The sequence below is a fragment of the Cryptomeria japonica genome, chromosome 7 (assembly GCF_030272615.1).
Source record: "Cryptomeria japonica chromosome 7, Sugi_1.0, whole genome shotgun sequence".
NCBI lineage: Eukaryota > Viridiplantae > Streptophyta > Pinopsida > Cupressales > Cupressaceae > Cryptomeria > Cryptomeria japonica.
The window spans coordinates 796,928,195-796,952,367 of record NC_081411.1 but is presented as its reverse complement, the minus strand read 5'-3'; the positions used below and the strand labels follow the sequence as shown (position 1 = coordinate 796,952,367).

The window sequence follows — 24,173 nt, the reverse complement described above, 5'->3', positions numbered from 1 at the left end:
AATATTTAGGGAACATTGGAGGCAATTAATTCAGCAGTTTGGAAGTATTTAATGGTCAGTTGAGATCTCATCGAGATTATGAACAGGATGCCTTTTTCTAGAATGATTTTGGGATATTCTACCAATACCTAATATTTTTAGTAAGTGAGTTTGAGTACCAACTGGGTCAGCTGGCGGGGTTACTCTTTTTAGCATTGTTGGTGGGTTTAGTTTTCATTACTATCTCAATACTTATATAATTTATCATTATTTTAATTTACTTAATAAAGGACTATAAAGGGGCTAGTTATGAAGTGAAAAGTGATTTCTTTTAAATATTTGGGCCCTTTATATTTAATGAGTCATTGGAGATTTAAAAGAGATGTTTTTTATTAAATTAAAAGCATCTCGAGGAAAAGTTCAAACCTTTGGAGGAGTCTATACAAGGCACTTTGTGAGCTCATTTTCAGCTTGTTGAGTTGGAAATTGAAATTTGCTATTCTTCTGGAGGAGATTGCTTCTCTTTGGTCTGTGAGGACAAAAACCCTTGCAGGTGACATTCTTCACGTTATTGATAGATATAATCTGGACAATTCATTGGTTTTTTCCCAAGATGCCCGGGGATGCATTCTTAATTTTTTTAGGTGTCCCCATCTCGGGATGTCCCAGGGACAGGGGACTCCTAGGGGACGTCCCCATAAATTCTGCTTATTGACAGTGAATTTTGACAGTGAATTCTATAAGCAATTTGACTTTGACTCTCAATTTAACACAAATTTGGCATAAAACTCTGCAAGTTCTTATATGTTAAGATTCTATAATGTATATGTGCATGCTTTATCCATGTTTTCATATGAATATTTTAAATTTCCCTATATATTTTAATTTTCCTTATTTTTATATAGTCGTCCCCTTTGCCATCCCCTTTGTCGTCCCCTAGCCATCCCCAAAATTGGCAAAAAAAAATCGTCTCGAAAACGCATACCCCCATCCTATATAATCCCCATCCCGAAAACTCAGAGTAACTAAGGATTTTTCAATTGGGGAACACAATAGGGCTTCATTGTGAATCAATTTATCCAATTAATCAATCCATAGTTGTAGTTCATTTTGAAGTGGCATTATCAGTTGCAGATTTGAGCTTGTAGAGGGGCTTTGGAGGCAAATATTTCTTGTTTCATGCCCATACACCCACAAGCTGGACACACTTCTATATGTTGGCCATACACTCTTTTAATGGACGTATAGAGTTTTCAAGAGGTTACGCTTGTTGTTTTGGGGCATTTTGGACCTGCACTCTCTTGCGTACCTTCAACGTAGCCTTTGGAGCAGGTTGAGGGTTGGGCATTCATTTTGGAGTAATTTTTTGGTGATTATTGTGATCAGCTCAAGCAAACTATTGTTGTATTTTCTAGGTATGTTGGATTTAGATATGTAGTGTATTTTTATGAATTGGGTTGTGTTGTGACGTATTCACACATCGCCCCATTGCAAATGGGGACCCCTACTTTTTGCTTTCTAGGGTTTGCTTTTTAGGTCTTTTAGGGTTTTGTCTATTAGCCTTTAACTTTCGAGTGTCGCCAAGGGGATCACTTGGATAGCAGGTTTTGCTTGAGTTAGGTCAAGTTGGTGAGTAATAAAATCTTTAAGTGCCCTGATCCTGAAATTTTGGCTAAGTCTGGAATGTCCTGATCCTGAAATTTGACTAAGTCTGGAAAACTGAAAATCCTCCAAAAACTAGATTTTGCAATATAACTCCTGGAGGTTTGAAACCACTCTCAAACATCCTGAAAGTATATATGGAATATAACTTAAAGTATAAGAAAGAATATAAATTAAAGTATATATGGAATATACTTAAATGTTATATTCCATAAAATGATCCTGAAGGAGAGTTCAAAAAGTCAAATTTCGCTCTTGACCCTTCCAGAGGGTCCAAAGCGAATCTCGCCCATGACCCTTCCAGAGGGTCCAGGGCAAAAATCAACCTAGGACTCATTTCTTGCCTTATTTGACAAAATTTTGACTTGCAAGGCATTTTGAAGGGAAAATTGGAAATGTTTGAAAACCTTGAAAAAATGATGGATTCTAGCCTGGAAGAGAAATTTCGCTCCTGACCCTTCCAGAGGGTCCAGAGCGAAATTCATTATAAACTTCATTTGCCACCTTGTTTGAGCTTGAAACCTTGTTCCTAGCCTTGAAAATGATCTAACCTTGTCTTGTGAAATGATTTCAAACTTGAAAATTGAGCAGTTTAGCCTGGGATGAAGATTTCGCTCCTGACCCTTGCTGAAGGTCCACAGCGAAATTTTGAATAGCTCTCATCTTGCAATGAAAAAAGTCAAGTTTTGGACATAGATGAAACAAGGACATCTCCCTTTACCCACCTGAGAAAGTGTCAACTTGAAAAGATGAAGGACTTTGTTGAAAACCTAAAATTCGCTGCTGACCCTTGGTGAGGGTCCAGGGCGAAAATTTTATGGAGGATGTTTTTGCTTAGTTTTGAAATGTCAAAGAGGTTTCAAGGTGAAAAATGAAACATTTTGAGTCTAGATTGCAAAGTTCGCTCCTGACCCTTGCTAAGGGTCCAGGGCGAAAAGGCTTAGAAGGAGGCTTTCTTGCTTGGTTTGGTTGAAATGAAGTATCAAAAGCATGTTGAAAAGAAGAATGAACATGATCTTGCTTGGTGAAGAAGTTTTCAAGTGAGAAAATGAAGATTTTTGGTCAAGATTGTAAAAATCGCTCCTGACCCTTGCTGAAGGTCTAGGGCGAAAATCCTTAAAACACCTATTTTGCCTTGCAATAACAAACCAAGCATGCATGAAATGAATGAGGAGGATCATTGCCTAACCTTGTGAGCTGGATTGGAGCTAAAATGATGGAGGAGTAAGCACAAATTTAAAAAATCGCTCCTGACCCTTGCTGAGGGTCCAGGGCGAAAAAAACCCTAAATGCACTTATCTTCCAAAATTTAAATGAAATCAAACCCAAACTCCAGTAAAAGATGCCATTCAGAATGCCTAGGTGAAGTTTTGGACTTGCAAAAATGGGATATTCAAGGCCTAATTTGAAAAATCGCTCCTGACCCTTGCTAAGGGTCCAGGGCGAAGTTATTGGCATCCTTCATTGACACCTTAATCAAGCATTGATATTTCTCAAATCCTCCTTTGCAAAGATTAATATAATTCGGATTTAATTAGAGGCGGTTTTAATTTAATGAATTAATTTTGACCTTGAAATAATCAAAAGGGCATCTTAGAGGCATCTAAAATTAATTTTTTAAATTAAAATTTGTTAATGAGCGCTCAAGGCATTATTTTGCCTTTACTTAGCAAGTCGGCCCACCTTTTTTAAAGGTTTTATTTATTTTTACCTCCTTATTAACAAGTCGGCCTTGGGGAAACAAGAGGTGAGCGCTCTATATAATGGAGATGCTTTGTTCAAGTTTTAATCATTCATTCATCCCTTTTTAAATGAGAAGTTGAAGTGCGAATTGGAGGAGCGAAAAATAGCATGTTGGAGACGAAATTCTACTAAGTGTGGAGACTAAGGAGGGTGGAACTCATTTTGAAGGCTAATGGAGGCGTAATTCATCCAAGGGAGGACTATAATCTAAGCCTTGTCCATCAAAATCCGGTCTTCTTTCATCATTTTTCAAGGTTTTGTAGTTAAGCATTCAAGGAGGAGGTATGAAGAATCATTTTTTTTTTTTTTTGAAGTTCTTATTCAAGACTTATTGTGATTTCGTAGCAATTTTGTAAAGTCTAAGTCTTGAAAATCCAATTTCCATTCATAATTTGAAAATGTGTAATTCTTGATTTATCATGTCTTTTTCAAATTAATATCTTAAACTATTCCTTTGAAAGGTCTGGAATTCTATGCTTTAAGGTTTGATGCTCAAAGACTAACTTTAATCTTTTTGTGTAGGCATCGAATGGCGACCCCGGAGTCGGAAGATCAACTACTTGGCGGACCCTCATCAAAAAAGATCAAGTCAGGACAAGGACGACCTCCTCCAATCCAGCATCAACAAGGACGACCTTCTCCATCTATCTTCCAGTCCAGCATTTGAAGGAAAGCATCACCAAATTGAGCATCAAGCAAGTGTTAGATAGGGTGGCATCCTAGTCATCACTCCTCCAGTCGGGTTGGTCCACCTCAGCATGTCCAGATTCAATGTACCTGGCTCATTAAAGGTGACACAAACTTCGATGTACCTACCCCAACTATCCATTGGTCGAATATTCCAGAGAAGACATGTGTCCAATTAATACAATTATTTCATTGGTCAAAAGTGAGTTTGTTGTAACAAACCCTAATTAGGGTTTTCATTGTAGAATCTTGGCCATTGATCTCAAATTGATCTTAGCCATTGAATTGTATTAAGGGCACTATATAAGCCCCGACTCTTCATTTTGTAAAGGCTAATAGAAAATAGAGAGTAGTTAGAAGGTGAATAGTTAGCTAATAGTGCATAGTCAGTTGATAGAATAGCAATTAGAGTAGAATAGAAAGAGAAGGCAAAGATTGTTGCCAAGATGTTGTTGTAAAAGACTTGTAAAACTTCATTGAAGAAATGGTGAAATTTATGGGTCGATTCCACAATTTGCATGGTCTCTATACTTCTCATATTTGATTTCATGTTATTAGGTGAGTGGAAGAAATGTGTTTGATTGATGGTGAAATTCGTATATCCATACTACTAGCAGTTTGTTGATTGCAGACTTGCCTTGTGTAGTCAACTGGAATCATTCAGCTTAAGCTTAACTTCAATTGTCGCTTCTTCATTGATATGCATCAACCTAATGGTGTCTATGCCTATAGTGATGATCTGAACATCATAAAGCTTTCCTTCGAAGATCGCACTAACCTTGTGGAGATGGTCTTGGGATGTCAAAACAAGACTTAGTTAGAATTTCATCAAAGATCATTCATTGCTCCTACATTCTTAGTGTCAGAATTAGATCCTTTCCTCGACCTCGTCCTTTTTCCTTTTTTTCAAATCTAAGCTAGTGAAATCATGTGTTCCAGCAATATTCAAAGCAAATCAGACGTTTAGGTCATCAAGTGTAAGTCCCCTTGTGATTCCAGCAAATCACATCATACCACTGGTGCTTATCCACACGTAGAGATCCTACAACGAAGAACCTTGAAGTCATCCTGATTGATCCTTTTCACGATATCATCAGCATTCAGAGACTTTATTCAAGAGAGGATAAGGTACCCTTTAGGTATTTTATTTTGTGTTCGCATGTGCATAAAAAACACATCAACAGGTTGCTGTTATCTTTGAGAAAATTGTATTTGCAGATCATTAGTTAAATCTGAAATTTTCTATGAAACCCTAAACCAAGGCCAATGACTAAAGACACTAGGACCTAGATCTAGACTCAGTTGCTACTCCCATGATGCTTGATATGAGCGAAGAAGCACCCCTTTATAGACCAAACCCACCACCTTTTCTGTATCAAGGAAATAATGGAGTTTGAGTTCCGAAGATCTAAACTCTACATGTGAATCTGATAAGATTCCACTGACAAGCCTAAAAGCAAGTCGTAGCCCTATTCAATGATGTGGATCCCAATAAGGCATAAATTGGCAAAGGAAAGACAATCATACTGACATCCATGGAACGAGCATAGGATCTTTACAACCAAAAGCTCATATGGCATCTGCTTTATGATCACGATAAGTTTAACTCGAGTCCACATTAAGGTGGACTTATCATTTTACAATGGTGTGGACCATCCTCATTATTTGTTGACGAGGTAATGGATAACCCCGATCGTTAATAGACCTAACCATTAGCCTGGATCATGGAATTCGGAATCCCAAACGTCAGTATCTATAAGGTGTGGTGGTGCAGCTAGATCTGGCTCCTTCCAAAGTATTTGTTGACTGTAGACCCGACATGGCATGGTTGAAGAGAAGGAAGTTGGTTGACCATAAGCTTGAACATAGACTTTGGTAAAGATCCAAGAAGAGATTTGTTCCTTCACAACCCATCAAAGCCTCTGTTGCCATGAAAGATTTTCAGAACTTTCATGAATTTGTGGTCCATAAAGTTCAAAGAGAAATCTGTTCAAATAGTTAGCCTGCCAAGATTCAAAATTAATTTTGAATAGAAACAATATTTTGTTAGAAAAACAAAGTCATCATAAAGATATGGTCCAACAAAAAATTGATCAATAATGTGTGCATGATTGGGACCCATCTTTTGTTAATTTTGTAACGTCGGTCATACTATTTCATGCTTCCGATATATATATATATATATATATATATTTGATTCATTTACTAATATGTTAGCGTTAACTAATGATAAATAATACCAAAGTTAACTTATCGCATTTGACCAACGGTTACACCGCTCATGGTATCGGATGGTAAAGTGATTCTCAAACAAGTCGCACTCCCTCCGATCGGGTAAGTAAATGATGACTAGTTTATATACTGTGGTGAGAGGTATGTAGGGAAGAGATGTGTCTTCCCACGTGGGAAGACACATCTCTTCACTACGTAACCCCTCATCCACTTATATAGCATGCTTACATTGAGGAGGATGCACACACCGAAATTGATAAGTGTGGTGCATCTTTAAAACACGCTATAGCAGATAAAATAAAACTTTCAGATCATATCTCCATTTCTTCTCTTTTGATCACAGAATTTTGAAAGAACTTAACATGGTATCAGAGCGAAGTTAAGGAAGATCATATTAAAATTTTGTAACGATCTCATAAACTTTCACCAGGCTCTTGCTAAGATCACATTCCCATAATCCTAATGGCAACCAGAGTTAGGTTTAAAGATAGATTAGATGGAGCATCAAATTTTGTATCTTGGAAACTCAAGATCATGCTTGTTTTGAAAGAAAATAAAATTGACTCCCATGTCAAAAGTGAAATTCTTGAACCCTCTAATGATACAGAGAAAATTCAGTGGAGCAAGGACAGTGAGAAGGCCCTTAAGATAATTGTGGATTTAGTAAGAGACCACATTGTTCCAGTCATTTCTAAATATGAGACAGCCTTTCAAATGTTCAAAGCAATAGCTGACATTTATGAAATCAACAACACTAGCAGGGTTCTCACCCTAAAGAATCAACTACACCATATAAAGATGAATAAAGGAGAAATAGTTACATCCTACTTCTTGAGGATCACTGAGCTTAGGGATCAACTATCCACTATTGGACATCTAGTAGACAACAGAGAACTTGCTATGATGGCCCTAAATGGACTTCCTACCTCATGGGAATCGTTCATTCAAGGAATCAGTGCTCGTTCTAAATTTCCTAAGTTTGATAGATTGAAAACCGATTGCATTCAAGAGGAATCTCAGCTTGTCACAAGAGGAATAAAACAAAACAATGGTAATGAAGACATTCAAGTTCTAAACTCTAATTTCCACAAGAAAGGAAAGAAGAAGAACTTAAAGAGAAAGAGGGACAACAACTCAAATGGGAAGAGGTCTTCAAAGAAGAAGAGAGACATTTCTGAAGTACAATGTTTCAGATGTGACCAATATGGGCACTATGCAATGAAGTGTCCAGACAGGATCAAAGAACAAGCTTCAATGGCAGAAATTAAGAAAGGGAGTAATTTCGAGAAGCTAGTCTTCTACTCAGCCCTCTCTAGTGTCACCTCCAGTTTCAACATGGTATCAAAGCCAGGTCCAGGCTAGGAGCCCCAAGCACACAAGAGGTGTGGCTTAAGAGGGGGTGTTGGTGTTGGAAATAAGCCACACCTAGACCGACGATGGACTGGTCCAAGAGGGGCCAGTAGCTCAGTGGTAGAGCACTCCAGCAGCGTATGGAAGGTCCTCGGTTCGAGTCCTAGATGGTCCACGTCTCAACATCTTCCAGGTGCTTCTATTACAAGATTGGGAATCTTTATTGCCCACTCTATATTTGGGATAGCTCTATTTGGTGTAGGGGAAGATTCTCTAAGAAACCTTAGAATTTCTAAATTTGCATCAGTTGGAAAATAAATTCTGGAAATGCCTTGACTTGTAAGAGTGTGATGGGCATTAAAATAGTTTTCTCTATCTTTCTCATTATTTTTTTTGATCTGATATTGTTGATCTCGATGAGTTACATCCACGCTTACCTGTGTCCATGTCTTTCCCTAGTTTGGATCACTCTTACCAGTCATTCTTCCCTATGTCCTTCTCGAGACAGAAAATCTGCAAAGATATTTTTCTTTCCTAGAAGATGCCCTATTTGGATTCTTTTCTAAAAAATCGAAGATTTTGCAAATAAGATCTGAGCAAAAAGGTTTGGTCAGGTATAAACAGATGAAATCCCTTAAAGGAATTAACCATAGCCAAACTTTCTTTATGAGTGCTATAATAATTTATTTCACTTCCTTTGATACTTCCAGAAACATATTTGATTATTTCATCGGACAATTTTCCCTTCAAGATTCTACCCCAACTAATTTCACTTGCATTTGTTTCGACTATGTTTTGACCAGTTCTTGGTAATCGTTGTATGGCTTCATTATGGCAGTATTTAATGGTCAAGATAAATGTGCTAATCTTCCACCACTATGATTGCCAGGCACTGGTCAAAAAATAGTCAAAACAAATGCAAGTGAAAAATAGTTGGGGTAGAATCTTGAAGGAAAAATTGCCCGATGGACATGAGGACATGACATAGTCAGATATGTTCCTAAAAGTTTCAAAGGAAGTGAAATAAATTATCATAGCACTCATAAAGAAATTTTGGTTGTGGTTAATTCCTTTAAGGCATTTCATTTGTTTATAGCTAACCAACCCTTTTTGCTTAGATTTAATTTGCAAAATCTTCAATGATTTTTCAGAAAAGAATCCAAAGACAAAGTAAAGAGAGCAATATTATTGAGATGGGCTTAATTCTTGGAAACTTTTGTATTCCAAATAGGGCATCTTCGAAAGAAAAATGTCTTTGCAGATTTTCTGTCTCGAGAAAGGCATAGGGAAGAATGATAGGTAAGAATGATCTGAACTAGAGAAAGAACACTAACACAGATGAGCAATCTCAGATCAGAAAGAATTATGAGAAAGAGAGAACTATTTTAAGGCCCATCGCACTTACAGGTCAAGGCATTTTCAGAACTTATATTCCAAATGAACAAAATACTCTCAAATGAACACTTTCTCCACAAGAAAACTAATATCCTTATGATCTCTATCTGATCATGATGATGGATCACAGAATGTGATTCGAAACGTTGATGCAAAAAACACTCACACAATCAAATCCAAAAGCGGCACACATACTTATTTTCCAACTGATGCAGATGAATAAATCCTAAGGTTTCTCAGAGAATCTTCCCCTACACCAGATAGACCTATCCCAAACATAGAGTGGGCACTAAAGATTCCCAATCCAGTAATACAAGCCCCTGAAAGATGGGTCCCACAATCATGCACACATTATAGACAATTTTTTTGTTAGACAATATCCTTATGATGACATTGTTTTTCCAACAATATTGTTTCTATTCAAAATTATTCAAGATTAATTTTTTAATCTTGGTAGACTAACTACTTTAACAAATTTCTCTTGGAACTTTATTGACCACAAATTCACAAAAGTTCAAAAACTCTTTCATGGCAATAGAGGCTTTGATGGGTTGTGAATGAACAAATCCCTTCTTGAATCTTTACCAAAGTCTATGTTCAAGCTTATGGTCAACCAACTTCCTTCTCTTCAACCATGTCATGTTGAGTCTACAGTCAGCAAATACTTTGGAAGGAGCTAGATCCAACTCGACCCAGACGGTTGGGATTGTGAATCCCATTATCCAAGCTAATGGTTAGGTTTGTTAACCATCGAGGTTATCCATTACCTCATTAACAAATAATGAAGATGGTCCACACCATCGTAAAAGGGATAAGTCCACCACCTTAATGTCCACACGAGTTAAACTTCTCATGATCAAAAACCAAATGCCATATGAGATTTTGGCTGTAAATCTTTCATGCTTATACCATGGATGTCAATACGATTGTCTTTCCTTTGCCAATTTATGCCTTATTGGGATCCGCGTCATCGAATAAGGCTATGACTTGCTTTTAGATATGTCAATGGAATCTTGTCAGATCCACGTGTAGAATTCAAATCTTTGAAACTCAAACTCCATTATTTCCTTGATATAGAAAAGGCGGTGGGATTGGTCTATAAAAGGGTGCTTGCTCGCTCATATCAATCATAATGGGAGCAGTGAATGAGTCCAGATCTAGGTCCTAGAGTCTTAAGTCATTAATCTTTGTTTAGGGTTTCCTAAGGTATACCATAGAGAGTATGCTCTATCTCATTCAAAGATATCAAAAATCAAACTGTATACATCTTATTCTATCATAATAGCGCACAATTGAAGCGATCAACTTCTTATCCGTTGTGTAGATTCTCTAGGAAAAGGTTGTAAAAGTTTATCCGTGAATATTAGTCATTTTTTGAACTTAAGTGTTGCAATATAATCTCTTTATCTGCACTATTATCATTATTGATTATGTTGCAAAAACAATTCAAAAACAAAGCACAAACAGGGTTGCGTATTACATACTAGAACATGAATCCACTTGTATTTTAATTCAAATAATTCCTAAAACGGTAATCACTCCATAAACGAGATTTAAGAATAGGGCTATTTTGTTACATGTGTTGATCAAATGGTGATTACCAAAACACGAATCCAAATGTACTTTAGTTCAATTGATAGAATGGTGATTACTTCACAAGGAAGAAACTAACCATCAAATTTTTTAATTCAATAACCAACAAATCTCAAGAACAAGTACTCTTTGCAAGAGACCCCTTATGCAGCTCCAAGCATCTTCCAATTCAAGACATATTTGGAAACAAAAGTACACAATATGTCCACATGAAAAGGATACATTTGTGTGTACAGCCCTCAGTGTTTTATAGACACAATGTTGATGAATGTCAATAACCTGTCATAAAGCAACCAAGATTGCCAAATTAGATAGATCAATAGGGTTAACAGTAATTTTAAGTTTTAACTACAATTTTTTTTGTGGATTACAAGGACAATATTAGATATATATGTAAAGACTTATTTCTAAAGCTTGCAACACAATCCAAAATTTAAAATAACATGTTACAAGTACAACATCCTCATAGCTATCCATCATCCACTCTCTAATATTTGGCCATCTCTAAATCAATTGGAAACCATCTGCCCTAATCTTTCAAACCCATAATATATTTTTAATATATAGAGGTGACATGCCATATGAATGAACGCAAGGAAACAAGAGCACATGCCAACTATGATTTATTCAAGAAATGAATATACAACAACACTCATGACTGCATTCAATCTTGGAATTCAATAAGTTATTACAGGGATCCAATGACAGTGTGTGAAAAGATGGAAGAAAAACTATAAGAGACCTAAATTAAAATCTCTTAGCAATGAAACTTTTAGGACCCTATGAGCATAATAAAACAATGAGCCAATTCCTGTGTTATTCAAAATCTAACTAAGAAAGTATGAACTTGAAGAACACAACTTGGAATAAATATGCTAGAGGAAGAAACATACATAATTTCAAATTAATATATGTCAGATTTCAGCACACAAAAAAGAAAATAAAGCAATCTAGCAAAAAAAGGACATTAACAAAATAACCATTCTTAATCTAACTTATTAAATACTTCTTTTGCAAATACACATTTCTTTAATAAAAAGACTATATATATGATACTGCCATGATATAACCCAGATACATATTTGAGCTGTATCTATACTGAGATGCGGTCTGGGTATGGAGGAGGACAGATAAGATAAGCCTACAACATAATCTTACCTGTATGTCACAAAAAACTCAAAACAAAATTAAAATCTCACATAGAAAAAAGATTAAAAAGAAAAAAACACATTCATTACAAAGAGATGAAATGGCAATCACCGCTCACTTAAGAGATTGGAAAATTAGCCTTGCAATTCCACTTTTCAAGAGTTGTGATGTTAACAATCCCTCTAATTACAAGCCCATAATGATAAATCCTTTGTTTGCAAAATTATTTGGCAGCATGAGAGAAAACATAATTAGCAAATGGGCAAAAGAAAAAGATAAACGTGCAAAAGGGCAAGCCGGTTTCAGACCTAAACATTCCACAGTTGATCATGGTATTATTTTGAGCCACACCATTGAAAAGGTGTGGGAGTAAAACAAAGAAGGCTTTTGTTGCTTTGTTGATTTCAAAAAGGCTTTTGACACGATCCCTAGGGATAAGCTTTGGCACAGAATGGAAGAACGTGGGATTCCTTTGCATCTCAAAACAGCTGTCCATAGGCTCTATGAGGAGGTTACACACAAAATCAGAACCACAGCTGGCATTTCAGAGAGTTTTAGGAGTTATATTGGGGTCGAGCAAGGGTGCCCTCTATCCCCTATCCTCTTTGGCTTATATATATTGACAAGTAGGAACGGTGGTTAAATTTGCAAGATGGCAATGGTATCTGCTTGGGTGAGTTTGTGATTAGGCTTCTTTATGCAGATGACCTCATTCTGATTGCTAAATCAGCTCTTGGTCTGCAAAAGCACTTATATGTCCTTAAGCAATTTTGCAAAGTGATGGGGATGCAAGTCTATATTAGTAACACAAAAGTCATGGTTTTCTCTAGTAGAAAAGAACAAAACTAGCATAAGTTCTACTTTGCAGGTTTTATCCTTGAAGAAGTTAGAGATTACAAATATTTTGGGATTGACTTTAGTAGAAATTTGAGTTGGGAATGTTGTAGAAAGAAAACTTTGGGAGTTTGCAAAGCATTCTATGCTCTTCAAAATAGATGTAGAGAGGTGGAGTTGTGGGATTGGAAAAATATCCAAACACTTTTTGGGCTTTTAATGCTTCTAGTTGTACTTTACGGATGTGAATTGTGGGGCAGCAATACTTCAAAATCACAATAGAAGCAAATTGAGCACATTCAGAAACGTTAGATCGCATGCAAATTCAAAATTAAAAGCACAATTCCTTATGATATCATGCTGAGTGAAACTGGGGCTGCTCCTATCGAAGCAATTTCTATGGTGCGCCACTTAAGTTATCTAAAAAGAATTGAGCAAATGAAAGAAGGTAGATGGCCTTATGTTGTTTTCAGTGACGTATTGTGCAAAAGAAAGAAGACTTGGATGCGGCAAAAAAACATAAGGATGAGTAGATGGAATATATACTTGAAAATGTGCCCACGACTGGTAAGGAGATAGAGGGATTTGTTATGGATAGTTTCCACAAACATATTTGGGGTAAAGGGCTAGGGAGAGATGAATTATTATATCAATGAGTTCAATCCCACTTTTGATCATCATCAAAAAGCGTACATAGGGGCTAATATTTCGTGGAGAGGCAAAATTCTTATTGTTCAATTAAGAGCTGATTCTCATCAACTCTGCTGTGAAACCGAGAATTGGAAAAAGGCCAAAAGAAGTTTGGGAAGAAAGAATGTGTACTTTTCACATTTCCAGGAACGTAGAAACAGAAAAGCATTTCATTTTAGAGAGTGATGCCTTCAAGGAGCAAGGACAAATATGTGCATATCTTGACAGTTGTCTCCTGGTATAGTTTATTCGGCGAGGGGATCATTGAGAAGTTGGGGACGCTCATCATCACCTTGCATAGGAAAATGATCAAATTGCAAAATTCGGTTTGATTACGCGGTTTGTCCCAAAGGCTATTTTTAGCCTCGTGGACGTTAAAAATTTTCTTCTTCTAATAGTTGAATTTTTATGCTTTATCCTCCAAGGAATATCTGCTAGGGTTTCTAGCACAACTTAACTGTGGAAGTGCATTATTTTAGTTTAAATACATGTGGATTTCGATTTTATCACATCCATGTCCTAATATTAATAAAAAATTCCAAAGTGATAATGGTACTTAAATATTCTAAATTTAGAAAAAAAATCATGCACATGCACGTGCCTAGTAGCCTACCCATCCATGCGCACAAGCGCAAACACACATATGAGCTTGCATGCACACATACACCCTACACACACATAGATTATGGGTATAATTTTCCATAATCTATAACCCAGCAATATTAAATCCAAGGGTTTTTTACAAATTTGCTACATTCATAATGGATGCCATAACCAAACTACTACATGTATCCTAATCATGCATCTTAGTTCCTACTAATAAACAATTTGTGAATAAAAGGTAGTTTGTACAAAAGAAGAGAATTTTATCAAGCATGGAAAGAATAATCTATGGCTAAGTAGATGATCACCGCCCTTGCCATTATTTGCTCACCTTTTTTCTCTTTTGAAATGATAAGGAAAACCTTAAAGACCTTCATGCATTCCAAAGATGACTTACCACCTGTTGACGTGTATTTTGTACACCATCATACACAAAATAAAATACCTAAAGGCATCTTATCCTCTCTTGAATAAAGTCTCTAACTGCTGAAGATTCGCATGAAGGATCAGTTAGGATGACTCCAATGTTCTGGTTAGTAGGGTCTTACGCTCCGAAAGCTTGAAATCTTACTAAACTAAGAAGCATTTCAAAAAAATAACAAAAGGATAGGGTTTGCAAGAGGTCTAATCTAATCTAACCCTAAGAATGACTTCATGTGGACAACACTTGGCGAGATTCTACCAACTTCAATTTCGCCATAAAATAACAACTTAATTGAAATTGGTGCGATCTTCTAAGGTAACGAAATGATTTTCAATGCATCAAAGATCAAAGACACTACCACGAAGGTACATATCCAAGATACAATAATGATTGAAGGTTAAGTGATTCAAATATCTCCAGTTGACCACGCAAGGCGTTCCTACAATCAGCAAGAAGCTAGTGGTATGGAAAGCGAATCCTACCAAAGATCAAGTCTCACACTATGTCCCTCAAATTAACACACTACTTTGATTGAGCATGATTCAAGTAAATTGAACAACCATGAAGATAACCAAGAAAGTTGCAACAAAACACCATAACTTCAATATTTCATTGATTTCAAAGTCATCATATACAACAATTGTTTGAATTCCTTTCCTCAAACTCAATCTTGCTACAAAAGTAAAAATTGCTTCTAATCTCTCTAATACATCAAACTTTCTCTCTAATCTCTTAACTATCTCTATTCTCTCATTTTAAATGAAATGAAAATGAGGGTATAAATAGCATCCTCAATTACAATGAACGGTCCAGATTGAAAGCAGATCAATGGTCGAGATCATGACACCTAAACCTTAATTAGGGTTTGTTACAAATGGCCTCCTTTATACTGAACAATATTAAATGCATAGCCAAATATTAAATTTGGCAAAAAAACCTAGGAGACATAAACCAATGACAATTAAGGTGCCATGTCACCTATAACAACCTCTCATCTAGAATCTTATTCCCTTTCCAATGCTCCTTTTTAGCATATGCAATGAATCTTGATACGATTCCTTCGATCTCTGCAATTGGAATCTCGGGAAGATTCTTCATACTTTCTTCCAAGTGGATGACCTGATCGAATGCATCTAGAAGAGCTGCGTCCCATGAAGATTCAAGTTCCTTTGTTCTTTCAATCAGGAGCATGGTGGCAAACATCTGATCATATTGCTCATCTGTGATATTAGTGTCCTTGCAAAAGATGACCTTGATTCTATCCTCTAATTCCTGCATATCCACATCTATCTCAACTTCGATCCTCCTACCAAGAATGGTACGTAGTACCTCAAATACTCTGTCCTGGATCGGGTTGATCACCTCCTCAACATGACTGCATCTAGTACTGATGTCCTCAAAGAGAACTTCCTTCATCTGGAGTAAGGTGGACCACTGAAGCAAACTGTGAGATCCTCCATCCATGATCTTTTCTTGCGCTAAGACCTTCCTTGATGTGTGTCTAATTACTTTCAAGACAGGAATGATAGCATCTTTGGTATGAGCAAATGCGGCTACTGTTATCATCAAATTGTGGATTATCTCAAGAACCTGGATAGCTTGATGAATAGTCTTCATCATCCTTGTTACAAATTCTACGGCAACTGTATGAGATTTATCCATCCAAGTACTCGTACGCTGGAACATATTCCTGAATCTTTCTGCCTCATTAATTGATTGAAGGGGAAGTGCCTGCACTGGTGATCTAGCTGGATCCTGACATCCCAAAGGTTCATTGAGATGACTGAAATATGTCCTCCATGCACCTCTCTCTCTCTCAAGCTTTCTACTCTTCTCCATTTCTTCTCTAAGCTTGTCCTTCAATGCCTCAAAGGAATCTGTGGCATCATCTAGTGTCTGCTCAGCTGTGGATGGACCTAGCTCAAATGTCTCTACATCATATTCCTCTGCTAAGATCTCACCTTCATACTTGTCTATTGCTGGTGTAGCTATCTGTAATTTTCTGGATCCAATCTCGTCTCTAATCATCTTGGACATCTTGGTAGCCTTTCTCTTCTCTATCACTTCCTGGGAATGTCCAATGGCCGATCTTGTCTCTTGAACCTGAATTTCCTTATGCACTACTTCTTCTTCTCTGGGAGGAGATGTTACTTCGTTATCTTCTTTATCTTCATCTAGCTCATAATCCTGGAGAGATCCACCTGGTGACCTTTGCGGTGCCTATCCTTCTTCCTACCTATCGTTCTGTACCATCGACTCCATGGATTCTTCCACCTGAAATGTTCTCTTCTCTGGTCTAGAAGAAGTACCGGATGAACGATCTCGGTTGGCCTCTTGCTTCTTCTTGGAAGATTCCCTCTTTCTAGGTCTCTCTTTCCTCTTCGAACCTCTTGGATGGAGATCGCCTTCACTTGCATTTCGAAGGTTACCTTCACCTGAATTTCTAGGATTAGGATTGCCTTCGCTTACACTAGCTCCACCTTCGGCTGGTTTCTCTTCCAAAGTGAAAGTCATAGTTATGCCTTGCTCTCTCAACTTCTGATGCTGTACGTCAACCCATCTGAGAGTACAAGACAAGACTGGAGCCATCAAAGCATCCAAATCCACAACCTCGGGCTCATTCCAATCTAACCTTACTGACTTACTCTCTCGATCATAGGATGACTGGATATGTCTGCCACTGTCCTGAGCTTGGTCGGCCACTCTGTAAATCTTGCATTTCTTGATGAAATCCAAAGGCAATCTAGAATGCATTTTTCGTTTCACTTCAAGATCATCTTAAGAGATTCATCATAAAATCTTCAATTTGGTACTCATGCTTAAACTTCCTACCGACTGTCTCCTCTAAATGTCCATGTGGATCAAAGCTTTCTCTCAAAGCAAAGGATGAAAAAGAATACAAGGCTAACTCCTTCTCTGCGTCATCCATGGCTAAAGCATTAGGACATACCTCAACTGAATTACCCAAAATGATAGGTACCGGAACTCCATTCCCATGTCTGTGTCTGAATGCCTTCGCATAAGCTACCAATTGTCTTGTTACTTCAAGTAACATAATTCTGTCTGTCGGATATCTCGGCAACATGTATGGAGGTAAAGGACATCCATGTACTCTGATATAAGTAAACATCGGAAATTGAATAAACCAAGCACCATACCTCTTTATTAATTTCTGTGCATCCTGAGATAATCTGTTGTGAATCCCACCTTGCAATGTCCTTGTGATGTTCATAGTGAAGGTATCATTAACTAACTTGTAGTTGCTTCCTGGCGGATGATGCAAGTGGACATAAGAATCACAAACTCTGACCTCGCCGGGTCCTCTTCCAATCACTCCTCTGTGAGGTAGTCCTGCGTATTCGAAGCTCCTGTGACTCGGTTGAGCATTGTAATCAAATCTTTGTACTCCTCCTGGAAATCAATCCTGTGTGGTGTGTTCGGTACCTTACTCAGGCGAGGACAACTCTTGAGTAACCAATTCTTGTTGATGATGCTTAGGCAAGCATCTGGATCATCTTCGTACATTGACCTGGCTCCTTCTATGCTCTTGTATATCATATCTCTGTGTTCTAGAAGATGGAAAGCTTCACTTATAGCTTCCTCTGAAAGGTACACCAAAGTGTTTCCTTCATTGGACACGATCGTTCTGGATTGAGGATCATAATGACGAGCACACTCGATCATCAACTCATGACACTGTACTGCTGGAGGGAAGCTGGCCGCCTTAATGATGCCACTTTCAATTATCCTCCAGGCGACAGGTGATGGCTTGCCAATGTAAGGGACATCTCGAAACTTCTTCGTGCTGAAGTTGCCCAAGTTAGTATCTCCAATGTTGCTCCACTTCGACACGATCTTGGTCTCCACTTCTTCGGTCTTCTGATCTTCTTTCATGAGAGCTGGACGACTGGTGGATGCTCCCGCCTTAGGGGTCGCCATACCTACACAACATTTCACAATAAGTAACTGGATTTTGCAATGCATAACATAGATTAGATTAATTTTAGGAAACTTCATGATAAGTCTTTGAGTTATCATTTCCTAAATAACGATTGAGCAACTGGAATTCAAAATTTCAAAACTCAAAATTTGAAGCAATGACGATCAACAATCAAGATTAAAACAATAAAACCATATCGCCATACCTCACTAGAGAGCTAACTCTAGAATGCAAAATGAATAAAATCGCCTAGGCAAAATTGATATTAGATGGCTTTAACGTGATCTCCTCTTCAAATTAGCAACTTCGCCACCTTTCAAGTTTTTGACGTGATCTTCCAATATCCTTGGCAAGTTCGCACAATATGAAACTTTAGATTCGCACCTCCTTTGATGATACTTCACACCACCTTGCTTGAAATGAAATTCGCTCTCTCTAAACACAATTCGCACTTTCCTTTATCTTCCTCAAATTGCTCTTGAATGTGGATGATAAAATGATAATGTGAAAATGAAAATCTTCACCAACCTTTATAAGCGCTCACACCTCAATTACCACTAGGCCGACCTTGGTAAAATTAGGCAATTAAAAATGATTTTTTAAATAAATAAGAAGGGCCGACTTTGTAAAACAAATTAATACCAAGCGCTCCATTCGATTTTTTTTTTTATTAATTAATAATTAATTATTAAATGCCTTCGTTTATAAATTAATAAATTCGATTTTTTGACAAGGCAAAATAATTATTAATTAATGATCAAGCGCAATATTTAAATGCCATTTTTAATTAAATTTTCAAATTATCGAATTTTCTAGCATTTAAATAAATTCAAATGTTTGTTTAGCGCCAAAATTGGGAAAGTGGGAAGATTCAAACCTCATCGCCCTGGTCCCTGACTGAGGGACAGGAGCGATCTACCATTTTAGTCTCGATCCTTGTACTTTTGACGTTCAAAATCTTCATTCCTACATTGAAATTGCCATTTTCTTTGGGTCATTCGAGCTTGATTGACTTGCTTGTGTGAACGAATGCCTCTTATGACCATTATCGCCCTGGTCCCTTGGAGAGGGACAGGAGCGAACTTCATAGTTTCTCCTTGATCTTGCTTTTTAAATCTCAAATCTCCATAATAAGGCGAACAATAATGTTATTTCTTCATTCCATGCTTGTCTCACTTGACTTCTACAAGGCGTATTTGATGTTTGGAGGATTATCGCCCTGGTCCCTTGGTGAGGGACAAGAGCGATCTTTGTGTCCTGGCTCAAATTTGCAAACTTTTGATCTTTGCCTCTTGTTCAAAGTCTTCCAAATGGCGTCCTTGACCTTGTGCGACCCTGCCTTGACATGCATTTGAAGGAAAATGAAGGTTTTAATAAAAATCGCTTTGGTCCTTGTCCAAAGGACAAGAGCGATATAGCTTCTTTGTACAAATTGGTATTCATTTGACGTTTAAAACCCTTGTATATCATCTTGTTAAGACTCCTTAGACCTTGTGCGACCTCGCAAAACCTTGACTTGGCATGAATTTTGCATGAATTGGCAAATATAGTAAATATCGCTCTGGTCCCTTGGAGAGGGACAGGAGCGAATTTCAAGGTTTTGAGCTCGTCCTTGCCTTCTTCAACTTGCCATTACCTTCATTGGGTAAAACGTAGTCCCTTGATCCCTCTTGGCCGCTTAATACTTGGTAAACTTTCAAAATCTAGGCCTTTATAGGAATTTCGCTCTGGTCCCTGCCTGAGGGACAGGAGCGAACTAGGGTATTTGGTGCAAATCTTTAAATATTGGCGACCTTTGATGCTTTGTTCTTCATTGAGATGCCTTAAAACGTCCTCACCACCCTTGTACTTCGTCTTGGAGAGGTTTAAACTTAGCGAAAAGGCAACATAATCACCATACCGCCCTGGTCCCTGACTGAGGGACAGGAGTGATTTTGCTCTTGTAGGCTTCATCTCACTTTGCGAACTTCAAAATTTATCTTCAATGGTCTTGTTATACTTTGTTTCACTCATCCACGCCTTGGAATTCATTGTAACTTGGCAAGAAATTCATCTAAGGCAAAAATCGCTCTGGTCCCTTGGAGAGGGACAGGAGCGAACTTGGGCATTTGGATCCCTTGTTGACGTTTTGTAATCTTGAATTTATCTTAAACGGGTTCAATTCACCTCCTTTCTTGCCTTCAAACATAAAACTTGCTTGATCTTTGCCTGAGACATGCCTTATGAAGAATTTCGCTCTGGTCCCTGGGAGAGGGACGAGAGCTACAATGGATTTCGCCCTGGTCCCTGACTGAGGGACAGGAGCGATCTTGGCATTCTAGTCCACTTTTCTTCATGTTTGGCCTTCAAATTATATTCAACTCGTAAAATGCATCTCCTTGGACCCTTTTAAATCGTCAAGTTGTTAAAATCCTGCAAGGACAAAGCAATATTTGATTTTAAGCTCCGGTCCTTCACTGAGGGACAGGAGCGATTTTGCTTCCTGAGGCATTTCTGTGTTCGTGAAATTCTTCAATTTATATTTAACGGAAAGATCACTCCTTCCTTTGCTACTTCCATTCAAAAAATCATCTTGATCCTGCAGAGATAGTAAGATTTTTGAAAACGAGCTCCGGTGCTTCACTGAGGGACAGGAGCGATTTTGCTCCTACAGGCCAAAATATCATGATTTCACAAGTTTAATCACTTCTCAAGGCAAAAACAAATCATTTCCAATGCCCGAGATCAAATATCAAAAAACTCAAAATTTGGTCAAAATTACTCAATTGGACAAAATTCTCAATTTCATCATTCATACTTAGACAAATCAAGACTCTGCACCCAAAATTCCAATTGAAAATAGACCATTCTGGCGAATTCATTTCATTCAAAATTGCATCCTACAAAAGGAAGCTCAAAAAGCTCTCAAGACTGACTGGACTCTGGCCTGAAAAGATCGAAAAAGGAACCCTAAGGCTTGACCCTAATCCAGACAACTGACAAACTACCAAAACCCTAAAAAGCAAAGCGGAAGGCGAGCAAAAACGAGCAAAAAGAGGGGGGTCCCCATTTTAAATGGGGCGATGTGTGAAATGGTCACAACACCACCAAGGCAACAATGTCAAGGGGGCAAACTGACAAATTACAAAAATTAAAACAAAATGGATCTTCTTCTTAACATGTCACATACTAGAGACCCCAAATAGCAAAGGACCTAACCTTAATGAGTAGGAGAAGCAAACTAATTCCCCAACTATGATTTATGAAAGAAATGAACCTCGGACTTGTTGTGCGTTATGCACACCCCACCCCTGTTACAAGGGACCCCCTCATTCTCTTGTTCGTGGTCTGCCTGATTGAGAGAGAGAGGGTCATAGAGAGGATCGGCCTTTCAAAAGCTGATAGAATGCTGAGTAATCTCCTTTCAGAAGCCAACGAAATGCCAAGTTGCATCTAGGTGAATGGCAATATAATGTCCCCACTTTAGCAGTTGACCAAGTGTATGTGCGTTAGCCTATCTCTACACGGTTTCGAGGGCTAACGAAGGGTTTAAGGGGATCCTGGACTGTTTTGGCCTAGTCATTTCCAGTTTGGGCCAAAACGGAGTTGATTTACTTGGTTTCAGGCATACTTACTATTTTTAGTAAGTCAGCAAGACACAACGGAGGCTAGTTTTGGTGATTGGATTCGATACTCCTCGGCGAGAGCTTTCCGACGAGCTATCACTCGCACTATTTGGAGTCCGATTTCTAATATATTTTAATGCCTAAAGTGTTATTAAAGTAACATTTAATTTAATTGTAAAATATTAAAGTGTTACTTTAATATTTATTTTATGGGGATGTGTGCAAATCAAAGGGGCACTCAAGGGAGACATAAGTGAATATTTTAATATGTTTTATATTGCACATCTTTTATCCCACATTGCTCAAGTGAGATGGGTCGTCCCTTGGAGAAAGAATAAAAGGAAGCTTTTGTGGCTTCATTCAACATGTTGAATATGAGAAGAATTGGTAAATATGAGAAGAATTGGTATGTGTGAGTTGCAGATCCATTCTTGGCATTAGAGGACGTCTATCCTCTCTTGTGACATTCAAGACGTCATTCCCCTGGGGTTTGGCCTTTGGAATCCATTACTATCAGCTTCATTATCAGGCAGATTGGGTGCATTTCCAGCTACAGGCAAATTTAATGTTTGTTCATATCTTCTTCCCTACTTGTCTGATGCTTATGCCATTTTGAGGAGATGATTTTATGAACATATTGGACCTATTGAAGACAAATTAATATTGCCGCAACACTATTCACGCAGGTACTATTCACGCGGGTACTATTCATGTCATTGTAGCAGCAAGATTGAAAATGATTGCTGGAGTATTATGTCAATAATGCTGGAATAATTAGTGAGTTGATAATCTGCCATGTATTTGATTTTATTGATTCTGAAAATAACATCTTATCAGCAGTAGTTCAATCTTTAGTTTGCATATTATTGTAGTTTCCTTCTTGTTCATGTTATGTGATTTCAAATCTATCCAAAGACATAAAAACAAACAAGCATTTCATTTCCGAAGCCATAAGGGGTTTAAACATTAAACGGTGAAATAAGGAGTTGGCTGCAAACTGTTTGACCAAATTCCTATTAGCGGCTAGTTTAGTTTCTGGGCATTCTAGGGTGTCCATTACAGTGGTATCAGAGCTTGTTTTTCCTGCCATCCTGTGAGGGTTTCATGCGTCCAGCACATCAGTATTACTTGAGGAGAAACAGGTCAAACACAAACCTACAGAATTCACCAAAGATTGAAGAAGAGGGTGACCTTTTTTCAGCACCAGCCATGGGTGACAGAGATGGGGAAAGGGGAGAATCTAGCACTAGGGAGATGCTCAGTGATCTTGCTAGGGGTTAGAGGGAGCTCCAGGGTACGTTGCAGCAGATGGCTATAGCATTTACACAACATTTGACAAGAGCAGATCAAGGCAATAATGCCAACCGAGGTAATAATGGCAACCAAGGTAATAATGGCAACCAAGGTAATAATACCAATTAGGGTAATAATGCTAATCAGGGAGGTGAACAGGGTAATGGAGGTAATGGAGACGCATCGGTTAATAGGGGAACCAGGACATATGCTAGAGCAGGTTCTTCTACTACGAGACCACTCATGCCGCAGTTTCCTCCGAGACAGAATGACCAGAATAATGTCGGTCCTACACAGCAAGAGATTAAAGATATGATTATGGATGATTGGAGGGACTCTAGCCCTGAGTTACAGGCTGAGATGACATTCAGGGAATATATGGATGTTAGACTCAAGAATATGCCCATGAGAGGAAACCGACAACAGAATTATGAGATGAGGAAGAAGTTGGGAAAGTTGTCTATTCCATACTATGATGGTACAGGGAAGGCTTCAGCACGGACATGGGTCCAGAAATTAGATACTTATTTTCAGCTTAATCCTATGCTTGAGGAGGATGTGATTAAGTATGCTGCATTGCACTTGGATGGGAGTGCACACGAGTGGTGGCACCATGGTATGGTCACATTGGGCCATAATCAGATAGACACATACGCAGAGTTCACTGAGAGGTTGATTGACAGGTTTGATACAAAGGATCCAGAACTCCATTTCAAGGAGTTAGCTCAGTTGAGACAGTGGGGTCCTATCGACAATTACATCTCAGATTTTCAGAGACTATCAGTATTGGTTACAGACATTTCGGAGAGAAGGTTGATTGTATTGTTTGTGGATGGATTGTCAGAGCCTCTTCGTGGTTGGGTGAAGGGACATGATCCCCTCACATTGCAGGATGCCATTCGGAAGGCGAGAGATCTTGCACCTTCCGCTTCTAGGAGTAAGTTCACTCCTAAGGATCCACACTACAAGAAGGATAAGGATAATAAACCTCTAC

General features: G+C 38.1%; 1 protein-coding gene across 1 annotated transcript in view; it reads right to left on the bottom strand.

The window, feature by feature from the left end:
• The window catches only part of LOC131057189 (uncharacterized), a 298,476-nt gene that overhangs the window by 61,246 nt on the left and 213,057 nt on the right, over positions 1-24,173 (bottom strand). The window contains exon 7 of the mRNA XM_057991379.2: positions 10,864-10,920. Within this exon, the coding sequence (XP_057847362.1) occupies positions 10,864-10,920 (57 nt within the window). The remainder of the gene's footprint in view (positions 1-10,863; positions 10,921-24,173) is intronic.